General features: G+C 55.2%; 1 protein-coding gene across 6 annotated transcripts; it reads left to right on the top strand.

Moving 5' to 3' along the window:
- Positions 1-22008, top strand: MAP7D1 (MAP7 domain containing 1). 6 transcript variants are annotated; one of them, XM_045548266.1, is made up of 18 exons: positions 1-416; positions 12533-12877; positions 13078-13146; positions 14031-14194; positions 14930-15044; positions 16449-16559; positions 17724-17846; positions 17943-18100; positions 18203-18348; positions 18994-19325; positions 19608-19785; positions 19877-20015; positions 20114-20218; positions 20446-20499; positions 20675-20717; positions 20823-20913; positions 21031-21224; positions 21405-22008. In XM_045548266.1, the coding sequence occupies exons 1-18, from the start codon at positions 371-373 to the stop codon at positions 21413-21415; spliced, it is 2424 nt and encodes an 807-aa protein (XP_045404222.1). In that variant the 5' UTR covers positions 1-370; the 3' UTR covers positions 21416-22008. The 6 variants fall into 6 exon arrangements, with proteins under 6 accessions (XP_045404222.1, XP_045404221.1, XP_045404220.1 ...); XM_045548265.1 differs by having other exon boundaries at positions 17724-18100; positions 19635-19785; XM_045548264.1 differs by having other exon boundaries at positions 17724-18100; positions 19635-19785; positions 20672-20717.
- Positions 22009-22253: the final 245 nt, after the last annotated feature.

The raw sequence follows: 22253 nt of genomic DNA, 5'->3' as shown, positions 1-22253 counted from the left end.
GGGCGGCGCGGCGCGCGGCGGCTCGGTCCCGGGGCGCTGCGTGGGCGGCCCCCCCCGCCTCGTACTTGGTACGCGCCAGTGGCGAGGCCAGGCCCAGCCCGGGCGGTACAATAGGGTTGGGCCGCGGCTGGGACTGGGCCGGCGCCGGGTAGGGAGCAGGACCGCGGCCGGAGCCGACAGACACTGGACAGCCGGCGACTCCGAGCCTCGCAGGCCACCAGCCTCGACCTTGCCCGGAGCGCCCCCGCCTCCGAGTCGCTGCCCGCCGGGCCGGGCCGGGCGTGATGCGCCGCGGGACCACTGTCCTGGCCGCCGGCCGCCGCCGCCGTCGCCGCTGAGACCCCCCAAGACCCCTAGTGACGCCGCAGCCATGGAAAACGGCCCGCATGCGGAGCTGGGTCCGGGCGCACCCCCAGGTATGCCGGGAGCCACGCGGAGGCGAGATGGGAGGAGGTCGTGGGGCCGCGGGGAGGCCGAGGATGAGGCCGGCCTCAGGGCGGGGACCCCTCCCCCGCCGCGCCCTCTGACCACTTGGAAGTTTAAAAATAAAGGCTGCGGCGGCGGCGGCGGCTCCGGGCTACAGACGCATCTTCTGACAGCTGCCCCCTCCCCCACTCCCTGCGCCGGACTCACTGGGCGTCGGGATCCGCGGGGACCCCGCTTGGGAGTTGGTGCGGTGACCCTTCAGCCTCAGCTTAGTGCCATCTCGGCTTCCCCACCTCCACCTCCCTTCCCGATCCACCCCAGGCCCTGAAGATCCTCTTCTACTGAGCTGGAGCTTCTGTGCCCTTCCCCACCCCCCGTAGGCACGTGTGACCCCAGCCCGAATGTGTGTTGGGGTCCAGAATCTCCGGCCTGGAGCCCGGCATAGCGAAGCCCAGGCCCTGGTGCCCCCGCCCCCGGGCCCCGGCCCAGACCTCGCCCCCACCCCATCCGTCCAGCTGCCGCGCAAAGGGCCTGCTGCCGCCGCGGGCCGGCGGGGGGGGGGGGGAGAGGGAGGTCTCTAGCGGCGGCTGCCAAGTAACCCGCCGGATAAAGGCGAGGGGGAGGGGGAGGCGGCATTGTTTGGGGCGAGGGCGGGAGCTGGGGAGTGGGCCGCCTCCCCTGCAGCCAGGCCCACTCCGGAGCCCACCCAGCCCGACTTGGGGAGGAGGGGGACAGAAGTAAATCTGCCTATCCTGCTCGCCTTCCTTCCCGGCCTCTCTGGGCCTGAATCTCACTGGAAAATGAGGTAAAAGCTCAAGGCCGGCGCTCCCTCCGGGACCTGCCACATCATTCCCCAGCCTGAGGCTTTGACCTCCCCCCCGTGTGTGTGTCTCTCTCTCTCTCTGTCCCTCCCCACACCCCAGACCACCACCAAAGCTCCCCTCCCCTCACTCCACTAACCACCAGTGCCCAGGACTCCTGCAAATCCCACTGGGATGTGGGAGCAGCTGATGAGGGGGTGGGGACAGGTTTCTGGTTGGACCTGGTGTTGGAGGGAGGCAATTTCTCTTTCTTCCTAGAAGGGGAGAGAAGAGTATGATTACTTAGAACCCAAGTTCTGTTCCCACTGATTCAGGGGAGAGGTGGCCCCATCCCTACACCCCCATGGAGTCCCTGAGCCTAATCCTGTCACCTCCCTGTCCCCTGGGGTGTGGGCCCAGGGTGAAACAGTATCTGTGGGTGCAGAGAGCTCAGGATAAGGTGGGGCTGCTTGGCTGTGGGTGGGCTCCTCCCCATGCCAGCATGGGTGCTTCCCTGGGAATGTGTGGGTGTAGGAGCTGGAGTTCACTGAGGGGAGGCTACCACCAGACTGGTGGGTTTTGAGGGAGGGTTGTAGGCTGTGTTGGGAACAAGGGTTCCTGGGTCTGTCTTGGCTAGGCTGAGACTGAGAGGGGACACCCCGGGAAGCCCAGCCTGGGTCCATCCATCTGCTTACTGGCCCTCTGCACCTGAGGGTCCCTAGCACTGGTGTGTACACAGGGGCCTGAATGGAGGTGGTGGCTAGTATATATTAGGGCACTTGGATAGGATGCCTGGACTGAATATGAGGGCATGGGCAGGATGCTTGGCTGTATTGGGGGCCTGGGTGGGGTGGGGGACTGTCCACAGGGCCCTGGATGGGGGAGACTCCTCTATGCACAGGGGTCTGGATGGAGTTATGTAAGAACCTGGATCAGGATGGTGGCCAGTCCCTACATAGAAAGGAGTTGAAGGTGACAGGAGTCCCTTGTTTAGCAAGGGCTTTGTGCCCACAGCATGTGCCCTGTGAGAGTTTGAGGCATGGCTCCCAGACCCCAAGTGCAAGTGACATGATCTGATCTCTGCCCCCTCTGAGTTCCCTTTGCACACTTGCACACTGCACAGTAACACGAGGCAGCATGGAGTAGGGGACAAGTGTGGTGCCCACTTTTGGGTCAGAAGACCTAGATGGAAATCACAGCCATTTAGTGGCTACTGGCCTGGACCGAGTGACTTACCTCCTGGAGCCATGGTTTCTGTCCCTGGAAAATGGGGGAGTGTTATCAACCCTGTGGGGTTAATGTGAGGGTGTGTGATGATGTAACTAAAGGAACCTGGCACACAGACACCCAGACACCTGCAATAAAGTGTTATTACCATTGTTGTGGTTACCCTGTTGCAACTGGTGCCAGTAGGGAGGTAGGAAGTATGGGGAAGGACGGGAGCAGGAATTGGGAGTCAGTTTGAAAATGTAGACTGTGGAATCAAACAGTTTAAGTCTCTGCTTCTTAACTTACCTAAGGTAAGTCACTTAATCTAAGGCTTATGTTTTCCCATCTACACAATGAGAATAATGTTAGAAATTTTCTCATAGAAACATTGGGATCATTAAATTAGATGAACACATAAAACACTTAGCCTAGGCCCTGCCACACAGTTAGTGCTCAATAAACGCCCAGCTGTTTTTTGTTATTATTTTTAGTTCCTTCAGAGGCCTGGGGAGGAGATGGGATTGATTAGAATTTCAGGAGGTAAATGTAACACAGAGGACAGGGGAAGGGGGTTCTAGACAGACATGAGCCAAGGTACCTCTGGGGAACAGAAGGGCCCCTGTACCTGAAGTGGGGCAGTGGGAGTAGGAGACAAGACCCAAAAAATGGGTGCAAGTGGCTGTCCAGCACCCCTGTGCTGTGTGGATGACAGAGAAGTGAATCAGACAGAGTCCCTACCTACCCATGGTGAGCTCCTAGCCCAGTGCAGGAGGAAGGTCTGTTCACTGCAGGGAAACCAGGTATGATGGTGATCCAGTGGGCCTGGGCTCTGCTTGTGGAAGGCTTCACAGAGGAGGAGGCGTTTGAGGTCGATCTGAAAGGATGAGTAGAAGTTGGTGAGACTGGCTCAATGGACTATGCATACAGCAGGCAGCCTGGCTGGCACCTCCCACTGATAGCTTCCCAGTCCCTCCTTGGGCTGGTGGGCCCAATAATGAGGCCTCTAATGAGCCCCTAATGTGCAGTCACGCATATGCAAATGAGGAGGAAGGGGCACTGGGCCAGCTCAGCCCCCTCTTCCCAGGATGGTGGGTCAGCGCTGAGGGAAGGAGGTAGGGGCTGAAAGCAGGGCCCAGACTAGAGTGGCACCGTGCCCTCGGGGTAGGTCTCAGGTCTGCCCAAGGCTGGAAGGTGGGTGGCAAGCCGCTGGGAACCATATCCTTGGGTCCCTGCTGGGCCTTGGGACTAGGGAGGGAGCCAACCAGCCAGGCCTAGATAATGCAGCTTTGTTGGCTGGTGGTAGCTCTGCCTGGCACCCCAGGCACAGCCTTCAGTGTTTGCTCCATCACCTCTCAGCTGCAGCTCTGCCCTGAGGGGAGCAGAGAGCATGGTAGGGGGTAGGGAACATGGTATTGCCACCACCATTAGCGCTTCTACCAGTTGTAGGAGGGGAAGATGTGGGCCAGGTATAGACTGGGGAATCGAGTTATCTCCCATTTATTATTTCCCACTCTTACTTATTAAGGTCCTTCTCTGTGCCAGGCACAAAGCTCAGCACATCATGCGCATTGTCTCATGTGTTCCTCACGACAATCCCATGAGTAGGGACTGGTATTATCCCCATTTCACAGATGAGCCTCACAGAGATGAAGTCACTTGCCTGAAGTCACACAGCTAGGAACTGGCAGAGACAGGATTTGAACCCAGGTCTGTCTGACTCAAAAGTCTGCACACCAAACCTCTGTACCGAATTATCATGGCCCAAGCCAGCCAGTAACAGGGTCTGGCCTGCTTGCCTTCCATGACTGGTCTCTGTGGGCCTCTTGGTCTTGAGGACCCCATGATCTTTTCTCTGGGAGGCAGAGGTAGAGCCAGCAGAGCCCTGGGTCCCCTGTGAATCCTGCCAGGTTGGAGTCTAAGCAAGTTGGACCAGAAGGAGGCCCTAGACCCAGGTGGTGGTAATAGTCTAGCCATGGGCCATCTCCAAGCCTCGGCTTGTTCTCAGCATCTGGGCAACAGCCTGGGCAGCCCTGCTGGGGCTGAGGGAGGGACCTGGTGGGGCCCTGGCTGTGGGATGGGGTCATTTCCTGCCGCCTAAAATAACAGGAAGTGGGTGCTCCTGATTGGAGGCCGGGAACAATGGCCGCCAGCCCGGCCAGAGAGCTGCTTCAGATCTGCAGTCTCAGTTGGGTTCCCGGCTTTATCACCCTCAGAAGCCGGTGGCCTGGCCCCAGCACCCTCTGCCCAGCTGCTGGGGCAGGCTGCCCCCTTCCTCCCCTAGCCGGCTTAGCTCTGTCCAGGCCAGGACTAATGCTGCCCCCTAAGGGTTCCTTCTGTCCCAGCCCCAAGGTTAGGCGTCCCCCAGGGTTTGTCCTTTCTTCGAATCCCCCATTCTCCCAGCCCAGAGCTCTCCAGACGGAGAGGAAACCCAGGAGGCTGCTCCCAGTGGGTAGCAGACACGGTGAAGACTGCCACACTGATTTGGGTCCAAACCTGCTTTGCTACTCGCCGGCTGTGTGGCTTAAGCAAGTGTAATCTCTCTGAATCTGCTTCTTCGTTTCTAAAATGGGGTAATAATATCTACCTCATAGGATTGTGGTGAAGATTAAATGAACTAATGAGTTTAAAGTGTTTAGCTGTGCCTGACAAAAGCATTAGCTGTCGCCGTAGTTAATCGGACTTTCCCTGGGCCCAGGTAAAGAGGTGCCCAGAAGGGGCAGGGCAGAAGTGACCTGGATGAGACTGTATAAATCTACTGGGGACATTGTGTCTTTGTGCTCTTGTATGTGTCTCTGAGGCTTTGTCTGTGCTGCAGGGGGTGCCTGGCTCTGTGTGTTGTGCGTGTGTGCGTGTGTGTGTGTGTGTGTGTGTATGTGTGTGTGTGACTGTCTCAGGATATGTGTAGAGTTCTGAATCCCAATAACGTCTATATCCTGCGTGTGTGTGAGAGAGAGACAAAAAAGAATGTCTTGTCTCCTGCCGTAGTGTGGGCTCAGTCTGCATTGTCTGCTTGCTCTCGAACGCTCTCTGTTGTGTGTATATGTCTGTCTCGCCGTATGTCTTTGCCCTCTGCCTGCCTCCCTGTCTTCATTTGTCTGGTCTAGTGTTGCCACCTAAGAAGCTGCAATGGGAGCCAGGAGGGCTTTTGCTGGCGGTGCTGATCTCTGTCCTGTCTCCTCTCTGCCTCCCCCACGCTCCCCACCCAGGGTGCTGTCTGTGCACCATCGCCCAGCTCTCACCTGGGCACTCCCTTGCTCTGCCCCTGGAGGTGGGCCACTCTCCCCCTCCTCTTGCCCAGGTGCCTCACTTCCTGCCTCCTGGTGGCCAGCCTGGGCAGGAGCCTGCCTTCCCTGCATTCCTGCACTCTGAGCTCAGTACCTGCTCGCCCCACCTGCACCCTTCAGTTTTGTGGGGTGAACCTCCCTGGGGGAACCACCGAGTCACTTCCTTCTTCAGGGAATAGGCAGGAACCTCAGGGAGGGGTGATGGGACCGCCTCCTGAAAATAGCATGACATAAGGGTTTTGTCATCAGACAACCCTGGGCTCAAATCGTACCTCTGACACTGACATGAACAATCCACTTAACCTGTCTGAGTAACAGTTTTCTGAGCTGTGAACTGGGGGCCATCCACAGTACTTTCCTTTAGGGTGGTCGTAAGAATTAAATGAGATAATGGTATATGGTAGGGCTTCAGTAAATTAGTTTGTTTCCCTTTCTTGGGCTTAGGAGCTGGCAGGGGACACACAGGCCTCTGACATGGTCACAGCATTTGGGGTTTAGAAAGACTAGGCTTTGGAGTAGCTCGGGGTCTGACTGTGTGCTAGCTAGGTCGCTTTCTATAGGACCCACATCCACCCATCCACCCACTCAGATATTCATTCAGCAGAACTCCTACTCTGTGCCAGGTAGGTCCTGTCTAAGGCTCTGGAGCTGCAGTAAGGACTAAGACCCAGTCTCTTCTATCTATGAGCTCTCACACTGATGGGGGCAGGGGTGGCCGGCAAACAGAAAAGCTAGACTGAGTTATCAGTTCTGTGAGAGGAATATTTGGCCCAGCAGGAGTTGTTGGAGTGGGAGGAGGGAGGAACGAAAAGAAAGGTCTGCCAGCTCCCAGAGGGTGGAGATGGGGAGTTAGCACCCTGAGACATGCGATGGCACCTCTGAGAGAGTTGGCCCTGACCTTCCCGCAGACCCCAGGTGCAGTCCCTCCTAGGGCTCTTAGGAAGACAGAACTTTTTGACCCCACAATGCAACCAGCTCCTGCACCTTTGGCCTGCTAAGGCTCCTTGTGCCAAGAAATAAATACAAACTGTCTGTCTCTTATCCAGTTCTTAACAAATACTTCTGGTAGATATCAGGGAAGCAAAATAAAACTGGCAGTGGCTAAGACCTCACAATCTGGCGTAGACCAAAAAATAAGATAAAATTAAGTAGCCAAAGGTTCACATTGGGTGATTGAAAATGGGAGTAATCAGAAGTAGATTAACCATACTGTATAGATAATTAACCAAGGAATTAATCTGGCTTAGTATGATTTGTTCCAGATAACACTGTCCCAATGACATTTCATCAGGGTTGGCATAATTCTGAAGAAAATATTCAGGGTCAATAGTCTGCCAGGTTGTAAGAGGAGTTCCAAACATCCCATTTGCTTCTTAAAGAAGTTTTTCTTGTTGAGCTGCTGGAGTAAACACTCATTATTATTTTTATTAACTTCTACCTGAGTGGCTTAGTCTAGGAAGCTGCCCAAACTCCTGAGGAGTTGTTTTGCTTCCCTTCAAGTGTTTGTCCCTTTGCAATCAATTGCCACATGAATCTATTCTTTTTTTTGGAGAGGGCGTCTTGCTCTGTTGCCCAGGCTGGAGTACAGTAGCACCATCATTGCTCACTTGATCTACTCCTTTTTTTTTTTTTTTGAGACAGAATCTCGCTCTGTTGCCCAGGCTAGAGTGAGTGCCATGGCATCCTCCTAGCTCACAGCAACCTCAAACTCCTGGGCTCAAGCAATCCTTCTGCCTCAGCCTCCTGAGTAGCTGGGACTACAGGCATGCACCACCATGCCCGGCTAATTTTTTCTATATATTTTTAGTTGTCCGTATAATTTCTTTCTATTTTTAGTAGAGATGGGGTCTCGCTCTTGCTCAGGCTGGTCTCAAACTCCTGAGCTGAAAGGATCCTCCCGCCTTGGCCTCCCAAGTGCTAGGATTACAGGCGTGAGCCACCGCGCCCGGCCTTGATCTACTCTTTATTAGAATAAAAATCTCCTTCCGTAGGTACCTGCTTTAGGCTAGGGTGGCCTCATAGTTTAACACTTTATTCTTACTCAAGAGTGTTTTGTGACTGTATCCATATTCTTGGCACTGTAGTAGCTGCTGGTGATGCAGTGGTGAGAAAAGCAGGCATGGCCCATCCCTGGTAGGGCTTCCTCGAAGTCTAGGAGGGGGCTGACAATAAATAGCTAAAGAAGCACACAAGAAAGTGTAAAATTGTAACAGTGACAGTGCTCCAAACAAAGGCATGTGAAGCCATGATTGTATATAATGAAAGAGTTTATCGTGACTGGCAAGCCAGGGAAGGCTTCCCTGATGAACTAAGATCTGAAGGTAAATAAGATTTAACTAAGAAAAGAGAGGAAAGAGTATATGCAAAGGCCCTGTGGCAGGAGGGAATATGGATGGTTATCAGAATTAAAAGAAGGTCAGTGTGGCTGGAGTTCGGAGAACAAGTGGGGAGCTGGGTAGGAGAGGAGATGCAGGAGGTGTGGGGGAAGGGACTTTAGATTATACTGGGCTAGTAGGTTGGGTTCGAGAATTTTGTTTTTATCTTCAGAGCAATGGGAAACCACTGAGAGGTTTCAGATGGCGAAAGAGTACCATGATCAGATTTGCATTTACTCTGGCTGCTCAGTGGAGCACAGAGTGGGAAAGGATGGGGTGGAGCAATGGGAGGACTTTGTAGTCATCCAGGTAAGAGAAGTGATGATGATGATAATATCTGCCATCAGATATTATCGGTGGAGTTCATTCATTTCCTCATGCAATGAATAGTTATGGAGCACGTATGTGCCAGGCCCCAGAGATGGACCAGCTAACAAAACAGACAAAAATTCCTGCCCTCATGGAGATTATATTCTAGCAGTGGAAGATAGTGTTAAAATGTGTTAATGCTTATGGAGAAAAATAAGAGTTGGAAAAGAAAAAATAACAATTGGAAAAGGGAGGAAGACTTCAACTGTCTGTAGTTTTAAATAGGGGGTAAGGGAAGGCTTCCTTGAGAAGTAAAGACCTGAAGCGGGTGAGAGGATGAGGCATGTAGAATCTGGGGTCAGAGAATTCCCGGCTGAGGGACAGCCAGTGCAGAGCCCTGAGGCAGGAGCCTGCCCGGCACCCTGAAGACGTAGTGGCTGGAAGACCGAGCAGGGGAGAAGAGGAGGAGATGAGGTCCAAGAGGTCGGGATCTGGGGAACCTTGCAGGCCGTGGTGACTGATGACTTTGGTTTTTCCTCCCTGTGCGATGGGGAGTCCTTGGAGCATTTTATCTGAGGGGTGACATGATCTGACTTATTTGTAAACGAAATCACTCTGGCTGCCGTGTTGAGAAAGGACCAAAAGGGGACAAAGAATGGGAACAGGGAGTCTTTTACTGGGGCTGAGAGTAAAGCTCTGACCAAGGTAACGGGAGTGGAGATAGTGAGAAATGATTGCATTTGGGATATGTTTTGAAGGTAAAACCAAAAGGATTTACTGGTGAAGGGGATGAGGTAAGAAAAGAGTCTGAAATGACTCCAAGTTCTGAAAAACTGGAAGATGGGGTTGCCATTAACTGAGATGGGGACATCGGGGGAGGAGTAGGCTTTTGGGGGAAGATCAGGAGCTCTGTTTGGAATAGGTTAAATTGGGGGCACCTGTGAGACACCCATGGGTGTCAAGTAGGGAGTGGCATGGAGCGAAACTGGACCTCAAGGGAGAGGTCTGGGTTGGAGACACAAATTTGATTGTCGTCAGCAGAGTGATGGCATTTAAAGCTGTGAGTCTGGATGAGGTCACTGAGGGAGTGAGTGTAGACAGAAAAGAGATGAGGTCCTCGACTGAGCCCTGGGGCACCCCAGCATGGAGAGGTTAGGTGGGGTCAGCAGAGAAGACTGAGAAGTCACAGCCAGCAAACAAGGTGGAGGGAAAGCCAAGAGAATGCGTTGTCTCCAAAGCCAAGTGAAGGGAGTGTTTCAAAGAGCACCCAGGGATCAGCTGTGGCAAATGTAGCTAATAGGTCTAGTAGCTGGGGCCTGAAACACTGGCCACTGGCTTTAGCAGCGTGGAGGTCATTGGTATCCTTGAGCAGAGTGATGTTGCAGAACAGTGGGGGCGAAGGCCTGGCCAAACTGGGCCCTTCTGGCAGTGATGGGGAGAAGTGAGCAAATTCTTTGGGGCAGGTGCTTGTTACTTACCATCTGAACCAATGACTCAGTAAGGGATCTGTGGCTTAGACAGGTTCAGAGTTTGCACCCAGAGGTCCCACCCAGAGCTGAGATCCTCACTCAGGCCTGACTCTGAAGCCTATGACCTTCCTGCTCCACTGCATCTGGTGCCCAGGTGCAGGTTTCTTTCAGGCCTCACTCTACCCACTCCCAACCTCCCTTCACATGGCTGGTTGGGACCTAGTTGGGGATTCAGTCTTGCCTGGTGGGTGTGATTTGCCTAGGCGTAGACAAATACCCGCCTACCGGTTTTCCTTGCAACAGCTACAGCACGCACAGATGCTTGGAGAATGGCAATAAGCAGACCTCACCCTCAGCCTTTAAGCTTAGTACTTACACACCCAGGCTTTGGCCTCAGACAATCTTGGGTTCAAATCCTGACTCTGCCACATACTAGTTTTTTGACCCTGGGCAAATCACTTAGCTGGGTGAGCCTTGATTGCGTCATTTATATAATGGGGATGAGAATCTCTGCTTCTCAGAATTGTGAGGAGGCAGGGTTCATTGCTCAGTTAGTGGGGAAGTAAGCACGCACTAAATGGTTGCCACATTTCTTGACCACTGGAGTTAGGAAAGGAGTTTGCAGCTGGCTGGGAAATAGAGTGGCAGTGACCAGGGAGCCATCCTGTGCTGGTACGGGGAGAGCTGGATGGCCAGTCATGGAGCCTAGGGGCTGGCAGAGTGGGAGGAGTCACTGGGGAGACAGGGCTGGGGCTTTTGCCTGGAGCCCAGGAAGCTGACAGGGAAGGAATGAGGGGTACCAGTGTGAACCTCTGATAGTGTCATTGTGTAACACCTGTTCCCTCACACTGCCTTCAACAGAGGCAGGGGTGGAATGGGAAAGGGCATGGGCTCTGGTGACAGCCACTGCGTTCAAGCCCAGGCTCCTTTACTTACCAGCTGAATGACTTCAAATTACTTCATTTAACCTCTTTTTGCTTTACTGTCCTCATCTGTATAAAAGAGATATTTATAGCACCTTCTTCATAAGTATTGTCTGTGAAGATTAAAACTGATATGTGTAAAAATGCTTTGCACATAGGAAGCTCTTACTAAATATATAAGTGTCAATGGTTATTATTATAACTAATGCTCATCACAATACTGTGAGAGAGGTAATATCTGCATTTTATAGAAGAGGAGCTGTGTACAGAGAGGGTCTGTAACTGGCCCAAGGACACACAGGTAGTGTGGAAGCCAGAATTCATATTCAAATAGTCTGGCTGCAGAGCCCAGGCCAACCACTAGACTCCTTGAAGAAGGTGCCCAGAGTTCCAAAGGCAACCCCTTGGGGGGTGCCCCCTCCGTGTACACACGTCACTCAGAGGGATGGGGAGTTTTCACATCCTGAGAGGCCCAGAGTTCCCAGAACAGAGGACCTAGTTTGGTGGAGGCACCATTTAAGAGTGGAAAATGCTTCCTTGGAAGTACCTCTCACAGACCCAGGCCCTGCTCCCTGAGCCTGGTTGGTGGCTGTGTTCCCACTGATCCCCCTCAATGCCTGGAGGGTAGCAGCAGATGATGCCAGGGCTCAGTGTGCAGAGGCTTCTCTCTGGGAGACCTGGAGGCTTCATAAGACCAACAGGGAAAGGGAGCGAAGTGCTGTTTGCTGGCATGGGAATTGTGCCAAGCACTTTACTGACATCCCTACTGGCTTGGGCCCATTATCCCCATTTTACAGACATTAAAACTGAGGCTGAGGGTGGTTGAATGGCTTGTCCAAGGTTACCTGCTGGGGAAGGAAGCCTTGTCCTGTCCTGGAGTGGTGAAATCAGAATCGGGCCCTCATGCGACTGACTCCTAAGCCTGTCTTTCAACTGCCCCACAATGTACATGGGCACATATGAGCATATGCCAAATCATGTGGCTTCCTTACTTAGCACTTTGGTGTCTTTTACAGGGTTCTTGGAATATGCATGTCCTAAAAGAAGAAATCTGGGTGTGACTGGGCAAAAAAAATTACACAGTGGACATAGCTGGTTGCCCACCCCTTTGGGATCTTAGCAGCAGAGCATCCCACTTGAGCCCATGTTTATGTCCTGCCTCTTGGTCAGTCCCCGTGCCCAGCACTAGCCCCCTCTGTGAACCAGGCCTTGGGTTGGACACTGTGCCCCAGAGGTAAAGCAGAAAGGTGAGGGAGGCAGACATGGAAACAGATCATTACCATTTGGTGCACCAGTAAGTGCTATAAACTCATTCTCAGCTTTTCCAGTATATCCTGCTCCTTTCTGCCCCTTTGCATATGCTCTTCTCTTTGCTTTGCCAACTCCAGCTCACCGTTTGGCTCTCAGCTTGGTTGTTACTTCTTCAGGAACCCCCCAAGTGTAGGTTAACCATCTCTGTTGTGCTGCCCCCAGACATGGTATTTATTCTCTACTGTAATTGCCTAGCTATTTGTCTGTCTGCCCTACCAGAGGGTGAGCTCCACAGAGGCAGGGATCATGGCTATTTTCTCACCATTATATCATTAGTATCTGGAACAGGGCCTGGCACATAGAAAGAACTCAATAAACACACGTGAATGAATGAATAAGTCAGTTGGACAAGGGAGACAGCCATGTGTTGAACTGATGGCACAGATGTACAGACTGACCCTTTCTCCTCTCGTGTTGGTCTTTCAGCTGTGGTAGCCAGGACCCCCCCAGAGCCAAGACCTTCTCCAGAAGGTGACCCTTCCCCGCCACCTCCACCGATGTCAGCCCTGGTCCCTGACACTCCCCCGGACACTCCTCCTGCTCTGAAGAATGCCACTAGCCCTAAGCAGATCCCACTGGAACCAGAGAGTCCCCCAGGGCAGGTCATGCCCAGGCCAGCCCCTCCACAGGAAGCGTCCTCCTCCTCAGAAGCAAAGAGCAGGGGACCCACCCCACCAGCCACAGGCCCACGGGATGCCAGGCCTCCTCGAAGGAGCAGCCAGCCATCCCCAACAACAGTGCCAACCTCTGACAGCCCTCCTACCAAGCAAGGTATGTGTGATGTCCCCAGTCCTGGGCCCAAACCCCTTGGCTCAGGGTCCCAGCGCTAGATGATACCCCCTGAGGGAAATCTCCTTTGTCCTAGAGGAGGTGGGGAAAGGATGGGGGTAAGGCCTGGAGGGAGGGCCGAGAGACTGACTCCAGTTGGGAGACAGCCTTTTGACCTGTCTGTTCTTGTTCCCTCTGCTAAGATGTGAAGAAGGCAGGAGAGAGACACAAGCTGGCAAAGGAGCGGCGAGAAGAGCGGGCCAAGTACCTGGGTGAGTGAATGGGAAGCAGCATCATCTTCACCATCATCATCACCACCATCAACATCCTATTAATAATACTAACAGTTCTGGAACACTTAATTATGTGTGCTAAGAGCAGTGCGTGCATTATCTCGTTTAATCCTCTCAACCCATTTTGAGGAGGAAACAGAGGCTCAGAGGGATGAAATCATTTGCCTAGGCCGGGCGCGGTGGCTCACACCTGTAATCCTAGCACTCTGGGAGGCCGAAGTGGGTGGATCACTTGAGCTCAGGAGTTCGAGACCAGCGTGCGTGAGCAAGAGTGAGACCCCGTCTCTACTAAAAATAGAAAAAATTAGCCAGGTGTGGTGGTGAGTGCCTGTAGTCGCAGCTACTCAGGAGGCTGAGGCAGGAGGATCACTTGAGCCCAGGAGTTTGAGGCTGCTGTGAGCTAGGCTGATGCCATGGTACTCTAGCCTGGATAACAGAGCAAGACTCTGTCTCAAAAAAAAAAAAAGAAAGAAAGAAAGAAATCATTTAATCATTTATCATTTGCCTAAGCTACACAGCCAGTGGAGTAGTCGGGATTCAGACCCAGAAGCCTCACCTCACCCCAGACCCCATGCTCTTAATCGTAGTATGTGGACATCTAGTCAGCAGCCCCCCAACTCAGATGGGGATTTTGCACTAAAGCAGTCATTTCTCTTTCAGTCCTGAGAGACCATGAGGCTAGTGGGGAAGAATAGTCTCCTGAGGCCTGTCTTCAGGAAGCCCCTCAATTTAAAGGGGGTGTCTGAGAGTGGAGGCTCCACCTAAGCAGGCAGGAGAAAGACCCATGCAGGGCTGGGGAAAACAGGGATGGCCATTTGCAGGCGATGCAGAACCCTTCACACACGAGGCTCCTTTTCCCATAGCTGCCAAGAAGGCGGTGTGGCTGGAGAAAGAGGAGAAGGCCAAGGCACTGCGGGAGAAGCAGCTCCAGGAGCGAAGGCGGCGGCTGGAGGAGCAGCGGCTTAAAGCCGAGCAACGCCGCGCAGCCCTGGAGGAGCGGCAGCGACAGAAGCTTGAGAAAAACAAGGTGTGGGATAGGTCTGCGTGGATCTGTGTACTCAGATGTCTGTATGCTAGTGAAGCGTATATGCACACCTGCGTTCATGCCTCTGTGTTATCGTGTCCATGTGGTCCTATCTGCGTTCACATCTACACTCGTGTCGTGTGTTACGTTTGGGCATCTGTGTGCTGCAGACACATTTGCTTTCATACATAGGCCCCTGTGACTGTGCTGTCAGTACTTGTAACTGTATAGGCGCCCCGAGTCTCTCTGTGTTTGCATGTATGCACATATGTTTCTGTGTGAGTGTGCCTAGCTCTGTCACATGGGTAAAGCCCTGGCTTGAGCACCGATGAGGAAATGAAGGAGATGGTGGCTTGGCCCTACCTGGGGCCTTCAGGCTGAATGGAAAACACAGCTCCAAGGTCAGAACCCTTAGTGCCAGGGGGACATGGCCTTGCCCGGGAGTCTCAGGCAAGGGGTGTCCAGTCCAAGCCCATCCTCAGAAAAGCAACTCATACACCCAGGAAATGACTCAAGAATAGTGAAAAGCTTCCCAAGAACAAGTCAAAAGGGATCTGTTGCACGTGGTCCTTAATCATAGCAAGGATTCAGTAACCTTGGTTACCTGCAATGAGTCAGGAAAAGCTTCGGGGGGGGGGAAGGGGAGGAGGCATTGTCATAGGAGGGAGAAGGGGCTCTATCCCAGGTATGATGAATGTTCTGAGCCCAGACCTCTCTCCTGTCCCCACCTCCCCCCAGGAGCGCTATGAAGCAGCCATCCAACGGTCAGTGAAGAAGACATGGGCTGAAATCCGGCAGCAGCGCTGGTCCTGGGCAGGAGCCCTGCACCACAGCTCCCCGGGACATAAGACCAGTGAGTGGGCTGGATGGGCTGGTGGGTGGGTGGGCAGGGGTGGATCTGGCAAGTGGGGGAAGGGAACAAGGAGCTGACAGCTCTGGGCAGCAGGTGTGCCTTGCTTTGACTTGTGTCTTCTAGAATGGTCTGTAAACCAAATTGTCCCTTCCCTAGGACTTCCACTATCAAATCAGAGATGCATTCTCTCCATTTGGTTTTCACTTCAAACCTCTGTCATTTTAGGATTAGCCTTCTTTGCTCTGTTAATTATTATTAGTTGATGATATGTAAAAGAGAACTTTAATGCCCAGCAGACACTGGATATTTAAAGAAAACTGTCACTGCTTGTCTTGGAAGGTAGATTTTTGTCTCTGAGTTTTCTTCACATAGGGCCATCATGGATTTTGGTCTGATTCTTTGCTGGCATGTATGTACCACTGTGTTTGGATGTCTTTATGCAATGGCAAGGTTCAGTATTTCCAGCTGTGTCTCTTTTGGTATATGTGCTCATGGATCTGTGCATTGTGTGTCCTAATGTGTTTGCCTTGGTGTGTTTGTGGCTTGTGTACCTCAGTGAGGGTCCCTAAGTCAGACAGACTTGGGTTCTAGCTCTGGCACTTGACCAGGGCTTAACTTGTAACTTCTCGACATCTCCTTTTCTTCATCTGTAAAATGGGGATGACAATACTACATGCTTCTGAGGTTGTAGATAGATGTTTGGAAGATCAAATGAGGTAACTGTGTAGTGCCCAGCACAGTGCCTGGCACATGGTAAGCATCAGCAAATGTTAGCTGTTATAAATATCATGATAAGGTTGCTTCGATGTCTTTGTGCCTTGTGTGCATCCGGGTCTGTTAGTGTTTGTGTTTCTGTATCTGTGCATGTCTGCACACATGTGTGCATGCTTAAGTTATCTGCCACTCTATATGCCTGTGTCTGCATGTCTTTGTCTTTGTATGTCTGGATGAATATGTGGATTTGTGCAAGTGACTTGTGACTATGTGGGTTCTTTGGTTTAGGAACGTCTTTGCATTTGTCCTATTATGTGGGTGTGTTGTATCCATAGCGTCTTGGCTGGGCAGTGTCAGCAAGTGCCAACGCTGGGTGGTTGTGGGGAGGGGTTGCAGCACCCAGCCCTAGGGAATGGCTTCCTTTGGTCTGGCCAGGAAGGCTGAGTTTCTCTAGTTTTACTCATCTCTTCCCTCTGTTCCTTCTCCGTCGGCTCCCCCAACCCAGGTTGTCTCTGGGCACCTACCCCAACCCTCCCTCCCCCAGGGCCAAGTCTGCCTCCCCCTCCTAATCCTAGCCTGCCCACTCCTCCCTCTCCCACGCTGCCCTTGGAGCATCCTGCATGGAAGGCCTCAGTGCCCCCCCTGGCTCCTGTCCGGCCCGGCCCTAATGCCGTGTCTTTTCCCCTCCAGGTGGGAGCAGGTGCTCCGTGTCGGCAGTAAACCTGCCCAAACACGTGGACTCTATAATCAACAAGCGGCTCTCAAAGTCCTCTGCCACGCTCTGGAACTCCCCCAGTAGAAGTAAGAGAAGGCCCAGCCCTTCCCCCTCCAGAGCCCCCTGTAGCTCCCACCAAGCCTCCTCCTCAGCAAGAACACCAAGTCCCTGGAGCCCTCACATACTCCAGGTCCCCATCCCTACTGTACCCTTTCTGGGGCTCTGTGCCCCTCGGGGGAGCCGGCATTGGGTCTGGACCCTGAGGACAGAGTTGTGCCGTGTAGGAGAGAAGAACAGAGACAAAGGACAATACCTGAGCGTGCTGAAAGTCTTACTGGGGCCTCAAGAGCAAATTGGGGGTGGTGGCTGGGGGTGGGAATGGGTAGGCAGCCTATCTCCAACCACAGCCAGCTGGCCTGGGCCAACCTTAGGCAGGTGGCATTGTCGCCATGTGCCAGACTGGCCTGGGTGCTTATTCTGGCTCCACCCTGGAGGGCCCATGTAATCCTGCCCTCCCTGCCTTCACAGCCCCAGCCATGGCCTTGGCTGGTTCCAGAGTTGTGGCCAACCAGGGTGGCACAGCCCCTGCATTCCCACCATGCCCTGGTACTCACATGTGAAGGAGCCATGGTAGGAGTTATTTATAAGTTTCTCTAGCTTTTGTTTGGTTGCTCTGTTGCCTAGCAACCAAACCAAATCAGCTGCTGCACCAACCCCACCTGACTGAGGCTTAAAAATAACCCAGCAGCTGAGAGGACAGTGCAGGGTGGCCTAGGGCAGGCAGAGCCCCCAGCAACCTCTCCCTGGCACAGGCCTCGTAAAAGCTGGGTCATAGGAGCACAAGGACCCTCACTGTCCCAAATCCATGGGAGCATGCCTCCGCCAATCCAGCCTGTGAAAGCAGGAAGGGCAGGGCCCTACATTGGGACATGGGAGAGGGCAACTGGGTCTTCCACTAATCCTGGATGGCTCCTTCCTATACACACAGTTCAGAGCCCTTTCACCTGGGGAGAGTGGTAGGAGGGGACCCTCAAGTGATGCACGATGATGCCCTGGGAAGTGTCGTTGCCTGGGTCTGCAGTGGAGGTGCAGATCTCAGGGAGAACAAGTGTGTCCGGCATGTGATTGTGGGGGAAGAGTCCTCCCGGATGAGACTCCTTTGGCTCCGCGTGGGTATGGTTCCTGGTCTCTGCCTTACAGCCTCTGCCTGCCTCCTGCGGTGACCCGCTTGCCTGGCATTCTCCCCCTAGATCGCAGCCTGCAGCTGAGCGCATGGGAGAGCAGCATCGTGGATCGTCTGATGACGCCCACCCTCTCCTTCCTGGCTCGCAGTCGCAGCGCAGTCACACTGCCCCGAAACGGCCGGGACCAGGGTAGGGGCGGCGACTCTGGGAGAGCCTACCGTCGCGGCCGGGCAGGGGCGAGCCTGACACCTGGGCCGCACCCCGACCGCACTCATCCCTCTGCAGCCGTGCCCGTGTGCCCGCGCTCGGCCTCTGCCAGTCCCCTGACGCCACCGTGCAGCGCTCCGCGAAGCGCGCACCGCTGCGCCCCCGCCGGGGAGCGCCGCAAGCCCAGCGCTGGGGGTAGCCCCGCTCCCGTCCGCCGCCGGCCCGAGGCCTCGCCGGTGAGTGGCCGCGCGAGTGGGGACAGGCAGCCCAGGCCCAGGGAGCGCGGCGCCGCTGACCTCTGCTGCCCCTCCCGGCTCCCGTCCCTCCCTCCCTGCCAGGTGCAGAAAAAGGAAAAGAAGGACAAGGAGCGGGAAAACGAGAAGGAGAAGAGCGCCCTAGCCAGGGAGCGCAGCCTCAAGAAGCGCCAGTCGCTGCCCGCCTCCCCGCGCCCCCGCCTCTCAGCCGGCGCCGCCTCTGAGCTCAGGTGGGCGTGCAGGGACTACTGCGCCTCACCAGGCCACTCATTCATTCGTTCGTTCATTTATTCACAAACATCTGTTGGGCACCCACCCCTACAGTGAAAGTTCCGTGAGGGCAGTTTTTCTCTTTTCCTTTTTGCATGTGTGGGGTTTGTTTTATTTTGTTTTTTTGACTGTTTGGATTACTGAAGTGCCCCAGCCCCTAAAACGGTGCCTGGCACCTGGTAAGCACTGAGTAAACACCTACTGAATGAACAGACCTGCCAGGTAGTATTCCAGGAGCTGAGGACACTTTGGGCTAAACGGGGCCCAGTTTTTGCTCTTACTAAGCTTAAGGACTGTTCCCTATTGGAGCAGTCGGCTCTTTACTATCTTTGAGAGTGTAAAAAAAAAAAAGCTTACAGGCTACATTAATCAAAGAATCTCATGAATATGTAATTGCAAACTGGGATATATGCTCTAAAAGGAAATGATACGGTTTTGTGAGAGCATATAGAGGGGTGCTGACCTAGGCTTGGGGGGGAGGGTACACTTCCCTGAGGAAGTGAAATGCCCAGAGCACGTGTGTGTGTGTGTGTGTGTGTGTGTGTGTGTGTGTGTGTGTGTGCCCGGCGCGTGCGCCAGGCCCTAACCCTTCCCTTTTCTCTCAGCCCCAAATCCAAGGCCCGGCCATCCTCTCCCTCCACATCCTGGCATAGGCCTGCCTCCCCGTGCCCCAGCCCAGGGCCAGGCCATGCTCTGCCTCCAAAACCACCATCCCCGCGAGGCACCACGGCAGCACCCAAGGGGCGGGTCCGCAGGAAGGACGAAGCAAAGGAGAGCTGGAGCGTCGTGGCCGGGCCTGAGGACAAGAACCACAGCAGGAGCAAGGCCAGCGATGAGAGGGAGCCGGCAGCCCCAGCCTCACCAGCGCCCTCGCCTGTGCCCTCACCCACCCCAGCTGTGTCCCAGAAGGAGCCGCCCACAGCGGAGAGCCCCGCAGGTGGGCCTGAAGAGCGGGGTGGGCAGGGGGCGAGCAGCCAGCTCTGGCTGTTGGGGGAGGTAGTCGGGTGTGAGCCACCAGTGATGCCTGGGGACTGGGTGTCAGAAGACAGGAAGAGACCTGCTCTCCGGAGGTCCAGGCCCAGAACACAGGCCACCCTGAGCTGATGGCAGGAACTCCGTGGGTGGGTCACCCTGGGTCCAGGAAAGTGGGGGGCATGCTGGGGTGGTGGAGGTGCCTGTGTGGGCGAGTGCTGACTTCTGGTCCTGGATCCCCCTCCAGATATTGCTCTCTTGACCTCACCCCCAGCCCCTGCTCCCCCGGTGACCCCTAGCAAACCAATGGCCGGCACCACAGACCGAGAGGAAGCTACTCGGCTCCTGGCTGAGAAGCGGCGCCAGGCCCGGGAGCAGCGGGAGCGTGAGGAACAGGAGCGGAGGCTGCAGGCAGAAAGGGACAAGTGAGTGCGCCCTCGGGGACTGAGGGGGTCTTATGGCCGCTGGAGGGGAAGCGCGGGACCGAGCTTGAGCTGAGTTTCCTCTGCCACCCAGGCGAATGCGAGAGGAGCAGCTGGCGCGGGAGGCCGAGGCCCGGGCGGAGCGGGAGGCCGAGGCCCGGCGGCGGGAGGAGCAGGAGGCGCGAGAGAAGGCGCAGGCCGAGCAGGAGGAGCAGGAGCGGCTGCAGAAGCAGGTGCCCCGGCGGGCGGGCGGGAGCCGGTCGGGCGCGGGCGCCTCTGGCCGGGAGGGAGGCTGGCGTCGCGGGCCCAGCGCTCACGGGGTCTTTGGCAGAAAGAGGAGGCCGAAGCTCGGTCGCGGGAAGAAGCGGAGCGGCAGCGCCTGGAGCGGGAAAAGCACTTCCAGCGGGAGAAGCAGGAGCGGCAGGAGCGCAGACAGGTGGGCGGGGCCGATGGCGGGTGGGCGGAGCTCTAGTGCCCGGGGCTGGTGGGGCGGGGCAGTGGGCGGGGCCTTGGGCTCCAGGAGCGGCTGGGGCAGGTTCTGGATCCTGGCGGAGAAAGGGTGGGCATGAACTGGGGGGGCCTGGAGGCTCCCGGACGGGGCTGGCTGGTGAGAGGTTTAGGATGAGGTGGGGCGCGAGCCTTACTGATGGGGCCTCCACACAGCGTCTGGAGGAGATAATGAAGAGGACTCGGAAGTCGGAAGTTGCGGAAACCAAGGTCAGGACCCCAGACGGTGGTGGGAGTTGGGCGCGGGCGGGAAAGGAGGCTGGGGTGCTGTGGGGAGAGGCTGTAGGGAGGCCGCCCGGGGGCCGGCTCGGGGACAGGAGTCAGTGCCATTGTCGGCCGGGTCCTTAAATCCCTGGAGCCTGACTGCTCTTCCTCTTCAAAGCAGAAGCAGGATAGAAAGGAGGTCGACACCAACAATTCCAGCCCAGGTAAAGCCCTGATCCCCTCAGTCTCCGTCCCCTTCGCCACCTTCATCCTCCAGCCTGGCCCCTCTCGTCAGCCCCTGCCTGACGGCCATTGCTTCCCTGTGCTAGACCCTGCGAAAGCGGGGGAGGCTCGGCCGTCGGAGCTGCAGAAGGAGGCTGTGCAGAAAGAGGAGCCGGCCCTCCAGGAGCCGCAGTGGAGGTACCAGCTTCCAACCCCAGGAACCCCGAGCAGGGAGGCAGGCTCCAGCTGGAGCTGTGGGGTAGCCTGGGCCTTACTGGGAGGCGAGGTGCTGAGCCTTGGCCCCTGCATCCACAGCCTGCCAAGCAAGGAGTTGCCAGGGTCCCTGGTGAATGGCCTGCAGCCTCTACCGGCACACCAGGAGAATGGCTTCTCCCCCAAGGGACCCTCTGGGGACAAGAGTCTGGGGCGAACACCAGAGGCACTCCTGCCCTTTGCAGAGGCAGAAGCCTTCCTCAAGAAAGCTGTGGTGCAGCCCCCGCAGGTCACAGGTAGGGCCACTGCTTCCCAGACCCCACCCATCCCTCCCAGCAACCCTCCCTGGACTCTCCAGTCCTGCCGTCTCTTCTTCTAGCCCGGCCAGAGGCCCTCTCCTGCTCCACCGTGAAGACCTCCAACCATCTGGGCTTGGGGGCATGCCCTGACTGTTTCCCCTTCCCCTTTTTCCCCAGAGGTCCTTTAAGAGGGGTTGCCTTGGATCTGGGCACAGCTGCGAGAGCTCCTCTGCATCATCTACCAGGATGTCTGGAGGAGAAAGAGACAGAACAAAGATGGAAGTGGCCTGGGCCCCTGGGGGTGGGTCCTCTCTGTTGTTTTTAATCTGCACCTTATAGACTGATGTCTCTTTGGCTGGAGCCAGACCCTGCCCCTCAGTGCATTCGTGTGCTCACATGCGCGGACATCCCCTCTCCCCCATACACACACATACACTCACAGCCTCTCTGGCCTCCTCCCTTGGGGAAGGGCCGCCTGTAGCATTTGCCTTGGTTTGGTGGGGTACAGTGGATGTGAATACTGTAAATAGCTTGTGCTCAGACTCCTCTGTGTGGAGAGGGTGGGTGCAGGAGGCAGACCTTCCCCTCAAGGCTCCCTGGGGAGATCTAAATCTCTCTATTTAACTGTAACAGGGGGAACCCAGGTCTGGGGCTGGGGGGCACCTTGGGCCACAGGATACTGGTTACTTCAGGGGTACCCATCCCCTCGCCCTCGCCTGGAATCAGTGTTATTGCATCTGATCAAACGTCTCCAGAAATAAAGTGAGAATAATTCTGCCAATCCTGTCTGTTCTTGGAGCTGGTGGTGGAGGTGGGAGCATGTAGCCTCCTGAGTTCTAAGAAGAACGGAAGGAGCCCAGGGCCGAGGGATATCTACCCCACCTGGGGTACCAGTTCTGGCCCCCCTGCCCTATGGTCAAATGAATTCATTCATTTATTCATTCAACAGATATTGCTGCATTAACTCTGTACCAGACAGTGAGCTACACACTGGGGATGCAATAGTAGGAAAAGATGCAGCCTCTG

The sequence above is a fragment of the Lemur catta genome, chromosome 3 (assembly GCF_020740605.2).
Source record: "Lemur catta isolate mLemCat1 chromosome 3, mLemCat1.pri, whole genome shotgun sequence".
In the NCBI taxonomy this organism is placed as follows: domain Eukaryota; kingdom Metazoa; phylum Chordata; class Mammalia; order Primates; family Lemuridae; genus Lemur; species Lemur catta.
The sequence above is the reverse complement of the archived record's forward strand: the minus strand, read 5'-3'. Positions and strand labels throughout refer to the sequence as shown.

What these genes read in the sequence shown, in the direction of transcription:
- MAP7D1 (XM_045548262.1), top strand. Translation starts at nt 371, where the DNA reads ATGGAAAACGGCCCGCATGCGGAGCTGGGTCCGGGCGCACCCCCAG. An exon ending in CACAGCGGAGAGCCCCGCAG is followed by an intron (nt 19,326 to 19,607) that starts GTGGGCCTGAAG and finishes ATCCCCCTCCAG; the next exon opens with ATATTGCTCTCTTGACCTCA. An exon ending in CTGCAGGCAGAAAGGGACAA is followed by an intron (nt 19,786 to 19,876) that starts GTGAGTGCGCCC and finishes TCTGCCACCCAG; the next exon opens with GCGAATGCGAGAGGAGCAGC.